At 42.2% G+C, this 18,927-nt stretch overlaps 3 protein-coding genes across 6 annotated transcripts in view; 1 reads left to right on the forward strand and 2 right to left on the reverse strand.

Moving 5' to 3' along the window:
• Positions 1-7,372, forward strand: part of LOC137427997 (neuron navigator 3) — a 122,902-nt gene extending 115,530 nt beyond the window's left edge. For all 3 annotated transcript variants that reach the window (XM_068117886.2, XM_068117887.2, XM_068117888.2), the window contains 6 exons: positions 1,652-1,776; positions 2,206-2,277; positions 2,752-2,993; positions 3,511-3,605; positions 3,815-3,916; positions 5,295-7,372. In XM_068117886.2, coding sequence (XP_067973987.2) covers positions 1,652-1,776; positions 2,206-2,277; positions 2,752-2,993; positions 3,511-3,605; positions 3,815-3,916; positions 5,295-5,372 — 714 coding nt within the window. In that variant the 3' untranslated portion in view covers positions 5,373-7,372. The remainder of the gene's footprint in view (positions 1-1,651; positions 1,777-2,205; positions 2,278-2,751; positions 2,994-3,510; positions 3,606-3,814; positions 3,917-5,294) is intronic.
• LOC137428752 (uncharacterized) lies at positions 7,370-9,659 on the reverse strand. The gene is made up of 2 exons (XM_078777539.1): positions 8,917-9,659; positions 7,370-8,824 (listed from the first exon to the last, which is right to left on the reverse strand). The coding sequence occupies exon 2, from the start codon at positions 8,774-8,776 to the stop codon at positions 7,760-7,762; it is 1,017 nt and encodes a 338-aa protein (XP_078633665.1). The 5' UTR covers positions 8,777-8,824; positions 8,917-9,659; the 3' UTR covers positions 7,370-7,759.
• A 2,091-nt stretch (positions 9,660-11,750) lies between these two features.
• SPON1 (spondin 1) overlaps positions 11,751-18,927 on the reverse strand; it is a 39,060-nt gene continuing 31,883 nt past the window's right edge. The window contains exons 11-16 of one of the 2 annotated variants that reach the window (XM_068117884.2): positions 15,488-15,670; positions 15,202-15,372; positions 14,716-14,883; positions 13,795-13,959; positions 12,960-13,169; positions 11,751-12,804 (exon numbers count right to left, since the gene is read on the reverse strand). In XM_068117884.2, coding sequence (XP_067973985.2) covers positions 12,650-12,804; positions 12,960-13,169; positions 13,795-13,959; positions 14,716-14,883; positions 15,202-15,372; positions 15,488-15,670 — 1,052 coding nt within the window. In that variant the 3' untranslated portion in view covers positions 11,751-12,649. The remainder of the gene's footprint in view (positions 12,805-12,959; positions 13,170-13,794; positions 13,960-14,715; positions 14,884-15,201; positions 15,373-15,487; positions 15,671-18,927) is intronic. The other variant, XM_068117885.2, reaches the window with a different exon arrangement.

Here is an 18,927-nt window from a genome sequence, read left to right on the forward strand (position 1 = left end):
TTGATACTCTCTTGATATTTATTTATTCTTGATGTTATTCTTGATATTTATTCTTGCTGCTCTCTTGATATTTATTCTTGATACTCTCTTGATATTTATTTATTCTTGATGTTATTCTTGATATTTATTCTTGCTGCTCACTTGATATTTATTTATTCTTGATGTTATTCTTGATATTTATTCTTGGTGCTCTCTTGATATTTATTTATTCTTGATGTTATTCTTGATATTTATTCTTGCTGCTCTCTTGATATTTATTCTTGATACTCTCTTGATATTTATTTATTCTTGATGTTATTCTTGATATTTATTCTTGATGTTATTCTTGATATTTATTCTTGATACTCTCTTGATATTTATTCTTGATACTCTCTTGATATTTATTTATTCTTGATGTTATTCTTGATATTTATTCTTGCTGCTCTCTTGATATTTATTCTTGATACTCTCTTGATATTTATTTATTCTTGATGTTATTCTTGATATTTATTCTTGCTGCTCTCTTGATATTTATTCTTGATACTCTCTTGATATTTATTTATTCTTGATGTTATTCTTGATATTTATTCTTGCTGCTCACTTGATATTTATTCTTGATGCTCTCTTGATATTTATTTATTCTTGATGTTATTCTTGATATTTATTCTTGCTGCTCTCTTGATATTTATTTATTCTTGATGTTATTCTTGATGTTTATTCTTGCTGCTCTCTTGATATTTATTCTTGATACTCTCTTGATATTTATTTATTCTTGATGTTATTCTTGATATTTATTCTTGCTGCTCTCTTGATATTTATTTATTCTTGATGTTATTCTTGATATTTATTCTTGCTGCTCTCTTGATATTTATTCTTGATACTCTCTTGATATTTATTTATTCTTGATGTTATTCTTGATATTTATTCTTGATACTCTCTTGATATTTATTTATTCTTGATGTTATTCTTGATATTTATTCTTGATACTCTCTTGATATTTATTTATTCTTGATGTTATTCTTGATATTTATTCTTGATACTCTCTTGATATTTATTTCTTGTTGATGTTATTCTTGATATTTATTCTTGATACTCTCTTGATATTTATTTATTCTTGATGTTATTCTTGATATTTATTCTTGCTGCTCTCTTGATATTTATTCTTGATACTCTCTTGATATTTATTTATTCTTGATGTTATTCTTGATATTTATTCTTGCTGCTCTCTTGATATTTATTCTTGCTGCTCTCTTGATATTTATTTATTCTTGATATTTATTCTTGCTGCTCACTTGATATTTATTTCCTTTTGTTTTGTCATTTGACCGATGACTCAAATCTCCAACCGTAACTTCCTTCGGCACTATTAAAGGAGGGGACTTTCTGTGAAGGTGGAGAGGGGTTGAAGCTTGGTCGGGGGACTTTCCATGGAGGTGGAAAGGGGGGTTGAGGAGTTGTCAGAATTGCATGTGCATGTTTACTCACTCACAGTAAAAATGTAATTGGCCACAGTTGTGTGTGTGTGTGTGTGTGTGTGTGTGTGTGTGTGTGTGTGTGTGTGTGTGTGTGTGTGTGACTTTATGGGGTGATGCAATCACCCTACAGGTAATGTGCTCGTGATTTCTAAACTAGCAATTCTGCTCAAACCAATCCAAATGCTTTCCTTTATCAGGAATGCAACGAGAGGGTGAGGGAAGCGCTTAATGACCACCGGCTCCAGGTTCTCGTGCTGGATGACCTCCACGTGATCTCAGACCCCCTGGCTCTCCTCAGTCCCCTGCATTCCAGCGCCATCAGGTGAACCGCGGCATGTGCAGGTTCCACATTGATAAAGCGTAGAGGGTTGCGTCCGAATGTTGATCGAGAGACTCTTCCATTTTATAAATACGACTCACGTCTCCTGTAGCTAAATGTACCAAAGGCCTTTCCAAAAGACTTGTAGGAATGCTGCTAATTATATCCCGGCAGGACATCTTGTTCGGAAGTGTGCTCGACATCGAGTTTTCTATTTCACTGCAGGTGTTAGGATAAGTTAGGCCGTCGTTCGCCAGTGCAGTCCTGAACTTCCCTGCTTGGGAACGACGGCATAATTAGCACATCCTGCATGAAGCGGGAGTCCTGGGGCCTACCTCCATGACTACGTAGTTTTTCTTTTGTTCTCCACATGCGGATTTTGTGGTGGAGGTCGTTACCTTACGATGACCTCTTCCTGATGTTCCGCCGCAGACCGTACGTCATTGTCACGATGGAACACGTCGGCCCTTCCGGACCGGACATCACGTCTCTACCTGGTTTTGGGTCAGAATGAAGCACCACAACAAACAACAACAACCCTCGTTATTGTTGCTTACGATACCTTACTCGACACCTAACAATCATACTTATCTTATATGACCGTTTTGTCATCAGTGTTGAGGCCCATCTAGTCTAGATCTGGAGTTGAGGGTTCACAGGAGTATTATTTCTGCATCCAGCCAATGGTGGAATTTCCACCAGATACATCCACAACTCCAAGCTTCATTTGAGAGGCTAATTTAATGAATAAAGCCATGAATCATTTGATGAACCTATAGACCCCTGACGAGTCGTCAGCTAGCAGGAAATCCTCATGTATACCATGTTTAGCAAACCCCGTTACCGCATAACGTTTTTGTTTAAAAAAATGAGGTTTATTTTAAAATAATTGGAAACATTTTTCAAACCTTATTGACCAAGCCACTTGCATTTGTTGCTGCTTCCCTTATTTGTACTTCTCCTCCTCCTCCCCTGCAGCCTCCTTCATCTCTCTCCCCACTCAGAGCCTATTAAGGGACTGTTAGGCCGCAATCTACGTCAGGCACTGATACAGGCTGGCGACTGGGGTCCAGGAGCTCAGGAGGTATCGGGTAGCCAGGATGGAGCGGGTCGCTCAGCCGCGATGTCTCCCATGGCGAGGGTGGTGGATTGGCTGCCCAGGCTGTGGCGGCAACTCAACAGGCAACTGGAGACGAGAGGGGAAGATGGCGGCCACTTTGGTATGCAGTTCATTCCCAACAGCCATCTTGGTGCATTCTTCATGTAGTTAATGAGTGGGATTGTGTGTGTGTGTGTGTGTGTGTGTGTGTGTGTGTGTGTGTGTAACCGTGGTGGGTTTGTGTGTGTGTGTGTGTGTGTGTGTGTGTGTGTGTGACCATGGTGGGTTTGTGTGTGTGTGTGTGTGTGTGTGTGTGTGTGTGTGTGTGTGTGTGTGTGTGTGTCGTTGGTTGTTATCTCCATGTGCGGCTTTCAGAAGGTGGAAAGCAGCCCTCCCAGATCGCAAAGGATCCACCTCTGTGTGTGCATATGACTCGTGTGTGTGTGTGTGTGTGTGTGTGTGTGTGTGTGTGTGTGTGTGTGTGTGTGTGTAACCATGGTGGGTTTGTGTGTGTGTGTGCACGTTTACGAGTAACCATGGTGTGTGTGTGTTTATGAGTAACCATGGTGTGTGTGTGAGCCATGTTGGTGTGTGTGTGTGTGTGTTTATGAGTAACCATGTTGGTTTGTTCTTTGCAGGGTTGGGTATTTTCATTGGGTGTCCAATGGATATTTCGGCCTCATATAAATGGTTCCTGGACATTTGGTTGAACCAACTTCTCCCACGATTACAGGTATTTCTGTTTTTTTTCTCATTTACAACTTGGTAACTACATTTACAATATATCTCCTTTTCCTTCTTTTTTTTTTAAATATCTCAATGCCTCATTTTTCATGAACCTCTTCATTTATATCTTCCCTGCTCTCATTTTTTGCTTTATCCATGATGTCACCCTGTTCTCCATGTTTATAAATCTCCTCTGTCCTCCACGTCCTCCTGCAGAGCGGCGACTCGCTGTTTCAGTGGATTCTGGACAGCCAGCCCTGGGCTGGACCCTTGCCTCTGTCACCCACCCTGGCCTCCAAGTCCAAGCCAGATCCCCTGGTAATCCTTGTAAAATCAACAATCACCGCCAAGCAGCTGTCCATATAAGGCTTAATCCAGGGGACATTCATTTGTTATGTATGTATGGAAGAGGGGGATAATGGGAGCCAGGGAAATAAAATTGATAACAGGAAGAGAAGACATGAGTATAGGTAAGAGAAAGGAGAGTGGTTACTGAAAGGATATGTATAGGAAAGACATACAGCTATCGGGAGACAAAATCCACCATTTGGCATACTTAATAAATAGATGACCAACCAACACACTTAATCCGCGAGTCCAACAATGTCCTGATAGGCAGAACAGTTACAATTACCTTCCACTACCCCCGAGGCTGTTTTGATGGAGAATGTGTAGCAGTGACGAATAGATAATTCTGCTGAACATGGTGATTGAGCAGGTACCACCCATTCCCAAGACTAAAAGACCATGAACATTGTGTTCTTCACGAGATTATGCACTGTGGTGGAGGTGGCACCGTTCACCAGAGTTGGTCTCCTTGTACGCAGCCGTTCCTAGGTGGTGACACACTAAGTCACGGTGACCGTTCCGATTTACCGTTGGAGGCTGCTCAAGCAGTCTAGCCAAACACCAACATGGCCACACAAGTTACGAGGAGTACCGAGACGATCCTCGGTTTCCCTGATGTCCATAATATTACCACCAATTTAGCCGCTGGCAAAAAGGGTATTTAATAGAAAAGGAGATAAAATACTCACGTGTATAAAAAGGGAGCACAAACATGATTAGTTCCTGCAGCAATGGACCCTGGGTCTTGCATTCCTCTTACCAGCAGAGTCTCCACCCTATGGGCGATCTTATTCTAAGCATGCAACACGTTCTTCTGACGCATACATTTATTTGGATGGTGTATCGGCAACTGCCAGCTCCCTCAATCGCTCTCAAAAATAAAACAAAAATAACCCGGGTTACATGTATGAAGCTAAAACATACCTACCGCTTATAATCCAAAACACCTCACTGCTCTGGAAAACGTGGGACGGGAATACTGTTCTGTAAAGGTTGAGTGTTGTAATACCTTTTCCCACCTAGAGGGGGCGCTACATAATATACATTTGCATAGAGAATTTCCGTCCTCCCCTCTCCGCTCTCCCCCAAGACCACCAGCAAAGATAAAAACACTCCTATGCACTAATTGCGATAACGCTGATCCGATGTGGCGAGCCTCTATGTAATCAGGCCAGAACTGTAGGAGGAGTAGAGCAACAAACACACACACAAACAAACACCGCTCCGCGAATCATAGCAAGGATAATGTAATTGCCGTTGTTGACATAAACACTTCCTTTACCTTTGTCTGGTATTCTGAATTGTACCAGTCGGGTTGACTTGATCACAGGCCTGTGCGTGTTCACAGATGGCGATGCTAAAACAACTACAGGCCAGCACGGCGGGAGATGGAAATGAAAACCTTTCTGTACAGTCGACCATCTAGACTTTTATTCCTCTCTCAGAACGAGGCCTCTGGGTTTTTTATATATATACATAATATATATATATCTCGTGTTCTTTTTACCTATTTCCAGCATTTTCCCGCTCATGTTCTCCTCCATCTCCCACCGTCTTCCTGACTATTCAATGCCAGTGGTGCTAATACTTTGGGTTTAATCCCAAAATTGTCATCATTTCTATTCCTCACCCCCACCACTCCCTTCTTTATACTTGGTTCCTCTTTTATCGCTCTTCTACCCCTCACAACAACAATCATTTTAGTAATTGCGATAACGATGATGATTATAGTTATTGTAGTTGTTCTTGCAATGAGGAGTGTCCTTGAGCTCCGATTTGCCCAATTTTACAGTTTCTTACTGGTATAAACCAAAATCGAGCTTACATCAGGATAGCGGTAACCTTTGCGGGGTTGTAATCAAAGGAAACAAAGTTTGCGTACAGGCCAAGAGGATTGTGCAGTTATTTTTCATGATTAATCAACATTTAATCCTTCCATTCACAACACACACAATTTGTATGCAAATGGCGGGTGGAAAAAAGCAACAACAACCGGAAGCACTTTTATAAGATACGAAAAGGTGCTCCGTCACTCGGGCCAGGTAAAGTTGTAAGTCTTCAAACAAAATGGTTATAAATATCACGAGACGAGTCGGTAAAGAAATTCGAACCGTTTAAAAACACTTCCACAACCAAATGCTTTTGTTTTAATCATCCATCTGGTTCGGAGTGAAGGAAATGGATTCGACATAGCACCGGACGCCTTTTCCTCCATGAAAGACGCCAAACGACGAGGACAAAGTTGAGTTAGCGTGACCACGTGCTGGGGGTAGACGGAGCGGTTTGATGAGACACGAGGCGATAGTAACAAATTACGATGTTTGAAAAGTCAAGAACTACAGGCGAGTGAAGAGAGACACGGATTGTAATACTCGAGCATGGGATTTGAACTTGTTTCGAGTCGATTCTCCATTTTTGGTGCATGTAGACCAAATTCACGATGACGTAGGCCTGAGACCCTGGAGTTACATAAGGATTTCTCCAAGTACTTTCTCCCTTTTTGGTAAATAAACTTGCATGTCGGGGCAAGAAGGTCATGTGTGATCTCATCTTCCCAATTTATACGTCAAACTACATCCGCGGTGCCCTGAAAGTGTTTGATTCCATTTTCCCAAACGCTTCCTTTCCAAATCATCATTGACGGCTCAGCTTGTTGAGATGACAGACCGAGCAAAGATTTTGTGCCAAAAGGATAAACTACAGCAATAATAATAAAATTATATAATAACGCGACTGTTTGTGGAGCACGAATGTCTCCGAGGGATGTCGTGGCTCATCTCTTGGATAATTTTTCTTATTTTTTACCGACAGCACTGGACTATGATTAGCCAAGGCATCGGCCAATTGGGCCTAGTCCAGAAAAGTAGGACGGGTTGCGGCCGGCGAATCGCGTCCAATCGGGCCGAGTCCAGGAAACTATAGCATTAAAAGGAAATGTTTTATCTACTGTTGGTGTTGGTATTGGGATAAGGGAGTTGGATGTTGAAAAGGCTTGGAGGTGAGTAGAGGGTGTTAGTCGTGGTGGTGCGGTGGTTTTAGCCAACCATGCGAAGAATCCTTACTTTTCCTCCCTATTATCCCTCCATGCCATCCCTGTATGAATTGCTGTGCATTTACCCATTGTGTATGGATATTTGTTAATGGGAAGTTAAATAACACGTTCATTGGGGATATTTGTGGGATGGGGTGTTGCATGATGGAGTTTGTTGTTCGTGGGAGGGAGAGGGCCGCAGTTTTGTACCTTAAGCTGTGTTGAGACCGTGCATTATGATTCCGTTGCTTGTTTTATAATGTATTGCCAGCTTTGTTAACGAGTAAACGATTCTTTATCCATTTATTTATTATTTGCCAAAGAATGAGCTTCTTGAGTTGCATCGAAAATTAAAATATACAAACAAAGGAAGTGCAAATGGCAAAACCATGAAATGTCTGCAATGTTTATTATTATTCCTCCACAGTATTGCTTTAGTGCTGTCTCTTTTGCATCATTTAGTACGTTAGTTACCTAATGCTATTAGTTGGACTGCACCGTGCAAAGCTTTATAAAAACATTTTGGAATGGCATAATCTCTCAATTACCTTCTCACAGATGTCATGCACAAATGAGCTTTTCATGGACATCTTGCAATCAATTGATTTATACAGGAGATTGTGAGCACACGTCTACTTTTACGGGATATCTTGCGCTCCGATTTACTTTTACGGGAGAATTTGTGCTCCGATTTACTTTTATGGGATATCTCGTGCTCCTATTCACTTTTACAGGAGATCTTGCGCTCCAATTTACTTTTACGGGAGACCTTACACTCCGATTTACTTTAGGGGAGACCTTACACTCCGATTTACTTTAGGGGAGATCTTGTGCTCCAATTTACTTTTACGGGAGATTTTACATTTAGATTCACTTTTGCAGGTCATTTTGTGTTCCAGTTTTAATTCCATGGGCGATCTTGCTTCCAATTCACTTTTATAAGAGATCTTGCACTCCATGTCACTTTTTCGGGTTATCTTTTCCTTAGATTTACTTTTTGTGGCGATCTTGCACTCCATGTCACTTTTTCGGGTTATCTTTTCCTTAGATTTACTTTTTGTGGCGATCTTGCACTCCATGTCACTTTTTCGGGTTATCTTTTCCTTAGATTTACTTTTTGTGGAGATCTTGCACTCCATGTCACTTTTTCGGGTTATCTTTCGCTTAGATTTACTTTTTGTGGCGATCTTGCACTCCATGTCACTTTTTCGGATTATCTTTTCCTTAGATTTACTTTTTGTGGCGATCTTGCACTCCATGTCACTTTTTCGGGTTATCTTTTCCTTAGATTTACTTTTTGTGGCGATCTTGCACTCCATGTCACTTTTTCGGGTTATCTTCTCCTTAGATTTACTTTTTGTGGAGATCTTGCACTCCATGTCACTTTTTCGGGTTATCTTTTCCTTAGATTTACTTTTTGTGGCGATCTTGCACTCCATGTCACTTTTTCGGGTTATCTTTTCCTTAGATTTACTTTTTGTGGCGATCTTGCACTCCATGTCACTTTTTCGGGTTATCTTTTCCTTAGATTTACTTTTTGTGGCGATCTTGCACTCCATGTCACTTTTTCGGGTGATCTTTCGCTTAGATTTACTTTTTGTGGCGATCTTGCACTCCATGTCACTTTTTCGGGTTATCTTCTCCTTAGATTTACTTTTTGTGGAGATCTTGCACTCCATGTCACTTTTTCGGGTTATCTTTTCCTTAGATTTACTTTTTGTGGCGATCTTGCACTCCATGTCACTTTTTCGGGTTATCTTTTCCTTAGATTTACTTTTTGTGGCGATCTTGCACTCCATGTCACTTTTTCGGGTTATCTTTTCCTTAGATTTACTTTTTGTGGCGATCTTTTTTTTTTTTTTTTTCTTTTTTTTTTTGTATACAAGATCGAGGCTCGTGAAAGAGCGAATACTCCGAAAAGAGCGAAAGAGTGCAATACTGGATCTTGCACTCCATGTCACTTTTTCGGGTTATCTTTTCCTTAGATTTACTTTTTGTGGAGATCTTGCACTCCATGTCACTTTTTCGGGTTATCTTTCGCTTAGATTTACTTTTTGTGGCGATCTTGCACTCCATGTCACTTTTTCGGGTGATCTTTCCCTTAGATTTACTTTTTGGGGAGATCTTGCGCTCCATTTTATATTTGTGGGAGATTTTTTGTCTGCAGTATACTTTTCCGGGAGATCCGAATATACTCGGATCGAATATAATATACGCAGTATGCTTCAATCCGAATTGTGGGAGACCTCATACTCAAATCTACTTTTCCGGAAGATCTTGTGCTCCAATTTGCTTTTACGGGAGATTTTACATTTAGATTCACTTTTGCAAGTCATTTTGTGTTCCAGTTTTAATTCCATGGGCGATCTTGCTTCCAATTCACTTTTATAAGAGATCTTGCACTCCATGTCACTTTTTCGGGTGATCTTCTCCTTAGATTTACTTTTTGTGGCGATCTTGCACTCCACGTCACTTTTTCGGGTTATCTTTTCCTTAGATTTACTTTTTGTGGAGATCTTGCACTCCATGTCACTTTTTAGGGTTATCTTTTCCTTAGATTTACTTTTTGTGGAGATCTAGCACTCTGTCACTTTTTCGGGTTATCTTTTCCTTAGATTTACTTTTTGTGGCGATCTTGCACTCCATGTCACTTTTTCGGGTTATCTTTTCCTTAGATTTACTTTTTGTGGCGATCTTGCACTCCATGTCACTTTTTCGGGTTATCTTTTCCTTAGATTTACTTTTTGTGGCGATCTTGCACTCCATGTCACTTTTTCGGGTTATCTTTTCCTTAGATTTACTTTTTGTGGCGATCTTGCACTCCATGTCACTTTTTCGGGTGATCTTTCCCTTAGATTTACTTTTTGGGGAGATCTTGCGCTCCATTTTATATTTGTGGGAGATTTTCTGTCTGCAGTATACTTTTCCGGGAGATCCGAATATACTCGGATCGAATATAATATACGCAGTATGCTTCAATCCGAATTGTGGGAGACCTCATACTCAAATCTACTTTTCCGGAAGATCTTGTGCTCCAATTTGCTTTTACGGGAGATTTTACATTTAGATTCACTTTTGCAAGTCATTTTGTGTTCCAGTTTTAATTCCATGGGCGATCTTGCTTCCAATTCACTTTTATAAGAGATCTTGCACTCCATGTCACTTTTTCGGGTGATCTTCTCCTTAGATTTACTTTTTGTGGCGATCTTGCACTCCACGTCACTTTTTCGGGTTATCTTTTCCTTAGATTTACTTTTTGTGGAGATCTTGCACTCCATGTCACTTTTTAGGGTTATCTTTTCCTTAGATTTACTTTTTGTGGAGATCTAGCACTCTGTCACTTTTTCGGGTTATCTTTTCCTTAGATTTACTTTTTGTGGCGATCTTGCACTCCATGTCACTTTTTCGGGTTATCTTTTCCTTAGATTTACTTTTTGTGGCGATCTTGCACTCCATGTCACTTTTTCAGGTGATCTTTCGCTTAGATTTACTTTTTGTGGCGATCTTGCACTCCATGTCACTTTTTCAGGTGATCTTTCGCTTAGATTTACTTTTTGTGGCGATCTTGCACTCCATGTCACTTTTTCGGGTTATCTTTTCCTTAGATTTACTTTTTGTGGAGATCTTGCACTCCCTGTCACTTTTTTGGGTGATCTTTCCCTTAGATTTACTTTTTGTGGAGATCTTGCACTTCGTCACTTTTTCAGGTGATCTTTCTCTTAGATTTACTTTTTGTGGCGATCTTGCACTCCATGTCACTTTTTCGGGTGAGCTTTCGCTTAGATTTACTTTTTGTGGCGATCTTGCACTCCATGTCACTTTTTCGGGTTATCTTTCGCTTAGATTTACTTTTTGTGGCGATCTTGCACTCCATGTCACTTTTTCGGGTTATCTTTCGCTTAGATTTACTTTTTGTGGCGATCTTGCACTCAATGTCACTTTTTCGGGTTATCTTGTCCTTAGATTTACTTTTTGTGGAGATCTTGCACTCCATGTCACTTTTTCGGGTGATCTTTCACTTAGATTTACTTTTTGTGGCGATCTTGCACTCCATGTCACTTTTTCGGGTTATCTTTTCCTTAGATTTACTTTTTGTGGAGATCTTGCACTCCATGTCACTTTTTCGGGTGATCTTTCCCTTAGATTTACTTTTTGTGGAGATCTTGCACTCCATGTCACTTTTTCGGGTTATCTTTCCCTTAGATTTACTTTTTGGGGAGATCTTGCGCTCCATTTTATATTTGTGGGAGATTTTCTGTCTGCAGTATACTTTTCCGGGAGATCCGAATATACTCGGATCGAATATAATATACGCAGTATACTCCAATCCGAATTGTGGGAGACCTCATACTCAAATCTACTTTTCCGGAAGATCTTGTGATCATATTTACCCTTAGGAGGTATATGAGAGCTCATGCTCAGTTTGATGAAGGATAAAACATGTTTCTCGGTGAGATATCCCATACTTGATGTGAAGCCGATTCACAAAAGCGAGGCCGAGCATCATTGGACATTTAAAGCAGAAACAAGAATCCCAGGCTCAGGAAGATTCAAGGAGATTCTTGTTCAGTTTCTGGTGATTTAACGCATCCTATCTTCACCGCATTAGTAATGATCTCAACGGTCACAGGGACAGCTCAATGTACAGCAGAGTGAACTCCATGCTGTGCAACAAATGAACTTCACGAAGACTTCACCAAGGATGACAAAATTTTCAAACACACAAAATCTCAGAAATTCGATCAAATTGATTTCAGGCTACTCATTTTAAAATTCATTGGAAAGAAAATCTTTTATTATATGAATGTGCACATCCCATCCCGCTCCACCTCCGTGATCGCTTCGTTTTGCTTTAATCGTCAAAATGGTTCCGTAGAAAAACAGCAGGTGAATAATTGAAAGGAATAGAACAACCTTTCCTGGCTTAACGACTGATAGTAAGAGAACCAAAAGCATTTTTGAGGCAGACATTGCCGCATTTACTCAGTACGCTTATGATCATTCCAGGTCAGTCTATAAAACCATTGGAACACTGATATTCTTTCATTTATTGGAGAGAGGTGAGGTTTAGGCCCTTGCTATCATACCAACAAAAGCTTGCCCTAAGACTTGGTGTAACGAGGCCTGTATTTAGGTTGTTTATGCAGCTGGATGCCAGGTAAACATTTTTGCTTACTTTTTTAAACTTTCACGTTTTGTTTACGGTCAAAAAGAGGACGGAACACTGGTGGAAGAGCGAAAATCACCGACTTCATCGTTTTAATGCAAATGTAGTGAAATAAGTGATATAAAACTTGGAACTTACCAACTAAGTATAGTTTTGCTTGTAGCGTTACTGGTTTTAATATCGTTACCCTCAAATATTAAAATATATTTTCGTAAATTCATACCAAACACGTGTATAAAGTATAAACGGTTTGCTACAGAACAAATCGCCATTTAATTTGACTACACAGGCCTTGGTCAAAGTTTCCTAGCCTTGGGCCTGTGCAAGTAGTAAAGTTTAGAGCTTGGAATGATATTATAGGCCAAACATAACTAACTAAAATGGGCCGATGTAAGTAGGCATAAAAACGAGTCAACAACATTGTCGCCGAGTGGACGGTACTTGTGGAGGCCTAGGAGTGTTTTAACCCATGGCTGCACCGTGTTATCCTGAGTAAGTGCCGGGTCTAATCGCACGGATGGTCATTGCATGTCCGGGTCTCACTGGTACCACTACAATTGGGAACGTGGCGTGGACGTGGCCTCCGGACGCGCTGTTGCTGTCCTCCTCCACACGCGGCACTGCAGGGTCGCCAGGGGCTCCAACGGGCGAGGAAACAAGCTGGGACAAGGGAAAGAAGGAAAACACCATTGGTTGTTCAAGTTGAACCCCCTCCATGGTATATCTATCTCCTTTCCCCATCTTCCACCTTAATGTTCTTCACTGTCCCACTTTAATGCCCGCTCACTGTAATATCCTTCAGTTCCTCCACTTACCCCGTTCTGCCCGCTCTCTCCTCCTCCCGTGTTTTTCTCTCCGCGGACATCGAGATATCCGGCAGGGTCTCGACTCCCTGAGCGTGGGACAACTTGTGCCTCCGAAATGAGGGGCTCGCAAAACATGGCGCACCCAAAGCTCTCTCCCACGACCACAGCTCCGACTGCACCGGCCCTCCTTTAGCCATTCGGAGACCTGGCAGTCGATTGCTGTGAAGAGCAAAGGACAGAAGTGGGAAAAAGAAAAAGAAGAACCACCTTTGGAGGCCATTTTTCCCTGCAGGGCAGGGGTTGGCCTTTTTTCGAGCACCATGGTCCCCTTTTTGAATCGATGTTTTTTTAATGCCCTTCCTGCCGCCAACCCTGTTAGTCGCCTCTTGTGGCACACAGGGAATTACCAGTGAACTGGTACTCGATTTGCGGACCTCGGAAGGATGACGGGCCGAGTCGACCACCCTGGCGTTAATTCAGCGATCGACCGCGATTTGAACCCAGGATCCTCGGATCCCAAGCCGGCACCCTAACCGCTCAGCCAACGAACCCAGGATCCTCGGATCCCAAGCCGGCACCATAACCACTCGGCCAACGAACCCAGGATCCTCGGATCCCAAGCCGCACCCTAACCGCTCAGCCAACAAACCCAGGATCCTCGGATCCCAAGCCGCACCCTAACCGCTCAGCCAACACCAGGCTTAAAGGACAGAAGTGGGATCCGTCATTAATCACTCAGCCGCTCATCAACGACATCAAGAAAGATCTGTCAAAGCCAATATGTTTAATTACCTCCCGGTGTGGGCAAAGTACGAAATCGAAGGTTAACGTGAGGTTAACTTACGACACTCTGGTAACATGCATTTCTCTGCCTCGGTCAGGGGCTCGGTGCAGACATCGGCCTCCGCGGGCTGCTTGAATGTTCGCCTTCTTGTCCGCATTCCAATTGCGCAAGTGACAGAGCAGGAAGTCCATTCGGTCCAGATGGATAACATGCAGGGGAACTTCGCTACAGAAACAAACAAACACCTTTAAAGGAAATCTTGTGCTCAGAGTACACAAGATTACTTGTGCCCATACAGCAGCAATAGTCACATGAGTAACAGCATTCCCGATACCCTAGTCTCCATAGCTTCTGCCTGTTGTCCCGAATATCATCAGGACACACATTTTATTCCTTCACCTATCAGCAAAATGAATGTGCGACACAAAGATATAATATGTGTTTTGTGGGAAGATCATGTGTGTTTTCGAATTTGGTGACATTAATTGCGCACCTGTGTATCACCAGGTGCTCTGGTTACCTGGATGGTGGAGTGAATGGTATATGCATCTCAAGTAATTGCATTTATAAAGATATAGAGACACCACCACTGTGGGCTGGTTGAAGCATTTGGACGAGACACTGTACTGCAGGGGCAGACAGATCTCCAGACAATCGTCGATGTTTTCCACGATTCGGACAATTGTTGCCCATAACCAGGAAGGAATTATCCTGCACCAGGTAAGCTCGGTACACCATGGATGATTTTCCTCTTTTATATGTTTTTCAGTCGGTGTCAGACTTTTTCATTAATGTTGGGTGAGTTTCCTGGAGTGATGTACAACTTGTCGTGCTCTTGCTCAAGCCTTTTGAATTGGGGGGAAACTCAGATTCTCCCTTCTGGTTCACCAACTTTTTCTGGAGAAAGACCCACTTTAACCCCCTCCATCCAACTCCCCCCAGAGATAGACACAGACAGAGTCAGGCAAAGCTTGTACATACGGCAGTTAGGCATCATGCACTTTTCCATTTGGACGAGAGCTATCAGACAGTTTCCGGTCCCACTGTCCATTTGCGTGATGGTGCGGACACGTCGTCTGATCCCGATCCCACACGTCTCGCTGCATTCCGACCAGGTTAACCACTCGCTCACTCTGCAGGTGTCTGGAGCTGCGGTGGAGTTTGTGGTGAATGACAAACCTGTTAGAAAACTGTTTGAGTTGCGAATCTAAATCTCTCCCCATCTTGTCTCCCGCTCCCTTTATTGTATATTTTGTGTGTCCGTTATTTTTTTTTTTTTTAATGTGATTGATGCTCTTCCACGAGCCTCGATCTTGTATACCAAAAAAAAAAAAAAAAAGGGAAGAAAATCCAATGAGTATTCGTTTCTTGTCTTTCAGAGAGCCGAGACTTACAGCAGATATTAATTTAATTGATTTACCCGTTTAACTAGGTTATATGAAACATGGATGGATATGCAGTACGTACAACAGTCTGTGTTGACGGTACAGGATTCCGTCTCTTCCGTTTCCAACTTGCACATGGACCCATCGTCTGGATAATGTTTCACGTATCTCTCTCGTCTTCGAACGCCTTGTCCACACATCTCGCTGCAAGCGCTCCAGGGTAACCACTCAGACAGTGTGCATACAGAGTTGTCTGTCAACAAATCCCAAAAACAAAATCGACTACAAAGATATTGGCACAAAAGATCCAGTGAATATATATTTGTCCACCACATTATGGAGGTTTCGTTGAAGCAAAGATGGCGTACCCTGGGCAGGACAGTGACCCTGGCAGGTCTGCATGTCTTGGGTGTGCAAGCAAGGATGGGAGAAATCCAGTTGAGCACGGAGTCTCCTTTGTCTCATCTGCTTCCCTGGATCACAGGTCCGACTGCTACAGGCGGACCACTGCGACCAAGGCTCGTAGACGCACGTGCGGAAAGTTTGGTCTTCTGTGTAAATACATACAGACAATGGGACAGGGTGATGTTAGGGTGAAGAGTGATGGAGGACGTGAAATTGGGTCAAACATGGGGGTTCATCAAAGTTCATTGTGGAGAACAAGAGACGAGCAGAGTGAACAACAAACTGAAGAACTTCTGTCTTGTGCTTTCCAGCTCACCTCCATTTGTTCCTCTCGACCTTCAAATTCTGATAACTATGAGAGAGTCTTACGAAGAGTTCGGCTTTTGGAATATTTCCAACTGTTCTCCAAACTTTCTTAAGCTTCTAAATAACGTTCCTTCATCCCGCGATGAAGCGAACTCCGAGGGTCATTCACTCACCGCAGGCAGGTTGGTGGTCTTTCTGTCTTCCGCCGACTCCTTTCTGGCCTTGCTCCCCCAGCTCTCTCTGTGCTCTGTCGCCCAAATATTCCTTTGGTCGCACAAGATCTGCCTGCAACCCTCTTATGGTTAAACTGCCAAAATCAAGACTCTCTGCTCACCTTCACTCCTTCATTCCTCTCTTCTCCCACCTCTGGAACAAACTCCCCCACTCCCTTCAATCCCACTCCTCCCTCCAGGTTTTTAAAACAGCTGTTCACCACCATCTCTTGTCTTCCCCCATCCAAAACCTTGATCTTTTCTACCCCCGCTAATTCACCCCAGATACACTTTTTTGAAATACCAACTTCATTCCTGGAAGTCCTAGCAGTGTCCATGTGTTTTATACCTCTCCCACCCCTCCCCCACCCCCCTTCCCATGCCTCCTCCCCCCAAGCAAGCCCTCTCCCTCCCACAGATCTTCCGAAGTCCTTGTTCTCCACTGTTGTACTTGTGTGCTTCCCTCTCTCTCCCCATCTTGTCTCCCACTCCCTTTATGATATGTTTTATGTGTCCTTTTGTTTTTTTTTGTGATTAATGTTAGCTCTTACACGAGCCTCGACCTTGTATACAAAAAAAAGAAAAAATCTCCAAGTCTATGATAGAACAGTCCTGTTGATCAACTCGATCAAGATAGAGACTGATGTTAAAATGAGTCACACGATAGGAAAGGTTGCTGAACCCAATCGAACCTCCCTGAAGTCAGGCCATTGGCCTCGTATACCTTCCCCTCTGCCAACTACAGATATCTACGATGTCTATATCATTTTGAACAAGAAAGAGCAATCAGAGATTGCAGGCCCTCGCCAGGACGTGTTTTTAGTGGTTTTTAAGGCTTTTGTTAAAACAAATATGGCGGCCGAACCACGTGACCGATGACATCATCTTTTTTTTTTTCCCTCTACCCATTTATCCAGAGATGGCGCTCCGAAAAATTTCTTCTTAATCGGATGAAGTTTTGTACTTGTCGAATTATGATGTCATAATGGAGGAACCTATGACATCATCATTAACATGTTATTCCCTATGGTGAGTTATTTACAATGAGCCATGTCTCAATTTTTTCTACGCAGCGCTTTTGGAGATTATAGAGGTGCAAGGTTTTTCGGTTTTGCCAATATGGCGCCTGTACCACGTGACCTATGACGTCATCATTATCATTAAAAAAATATGGAGGAGCAGGCGCACCTCTGGTGTAAAATTCCTGTCAATCGGACCAACGGTTGCAGGGAAAATCATGTTCAATCTGTGTGGACAAACATAAACAGACAGACAGACAGACAAACAAGAAATATGTCGTGCATAGCACGATACTTGCGAAATCCCTAAAATAAGTTGTTGGCCTAAGATGACCTCAAAAATAATTTGTGGTTGAATTCAGTGTCTAGATATGCAAATCCTCTTAAAATTTCAAGTCAATCAGATGAAAATTGAGGATTTGAGAAATCTGGCCTCGGTTGACCCTTTCGCCTATGTTGACCTCAAAAATACTTGGCGGTTGAATTCAGTGACCAGATGTGCAAATCCTCTTCAAATTTCAAGTCAATCGGATGAAAATTGAGGATTTTTGAAATTAGGCCTATGTTGACCTTTTGGCCTAGGTTGATCTCAAAAATACTTGGTGGTTGAATTCAGTGACCAGATGTGCAAATCCTCTTCAAATTTCAAGTCAATCGGATGAAAATTGAGGATTTTAGAAATTTGACAAAGTTGGTGACCTTTGGCCTATATTGACCTTTTGACCCCAAAAACAATAGGCTTCTTGCTTTTTATCAACTCCACCATTTGGTGAAGATCAGTTGAAAATTGTGACCTGTAGGCGACTGACAAACAGACAGAGACGAAAAATCACTCATAGAGCGACACTTGGTAAAAGAGAACAAAGTATAATGGGACTCCGTAGAGCAACCTTTTTACCGCACACATAAATTGGTGGTTGAATTCTGTGACCTGATATGCAAATCTTCTTCAAATTAAGTTAATTGGATGAAAATTGTCAATTTTATAAATTTGGCCTATGTTGACCTTTTGGCCTATGTTGATATCCAAAATAGTTTGTGGTTGAATTCAGTTAGCGGATATGAAAATTGTATTGAAATTTCAAGTCAATCGGATTAAAATTGAGCATTTTAGGAATTTGGGACAAGTGGTTGACCTTTGGCCTATGTTGACCTTTTGACCTCAAAAATATATAGGATTTTGTGGGACCACGAACTCTACCATTTGGTGAAGTTTCGTAAAGATCGGTTCAAAATTGTGACCTGTAGGCAAGTATAAGTGAGCGGACACACACACACACACAAACCGGAGTGAACTGAGCGGACAAACACACACACACACACACACACACACACACACACACACACACACACACACACACACACACACACACAGACACACAAACCGGAGTGAACTGAGCGGACACACACACACACACACAAACCGGAGTGAACTGAGCGGACAAACACACACACACACACACACACACACACACACAGACACACAAACCGGAGTGAACTGAGCGGACAAACACACACACACACACACACACACAGACACACAAACCGGAGTGAACTGAGCGGACAAACACACAAACCGGAGTGAACTGAGCGGACAAACACACACACACAAACCGGAGTGAACTGAGCGGACAAACAAACAAACACAAACCGGAGTGAACTGAGCGGACAAACACACAAACACAAACCGGAGTGAACTGAGCAGACAAACAAACACACACACAAACCGGAGTGAACTGAGCGGACAAACAAACAAACACACAAACCAGAGTGAACTGAGCGGACAAACACACACACAAACACACAAACCGGAGTGAACTGAGCGGACAAACACACACACACACACACACACACACACAAACCGGA

The sequence above is a fragment of the Myxine glutinosa genome, chromosome 5 (genome assembly GCF_964187855.1).
Source record: "Myxine glutinosa chromosome 5, kmMyxGlut1.1, whole genome shotgun sequence".
Lineage (NCBI taxonomy): Eukaryota > Metazoa > Chordata > Myxini > Myxiniformes > Myxinidae > Myxine > Myxine glutinosa.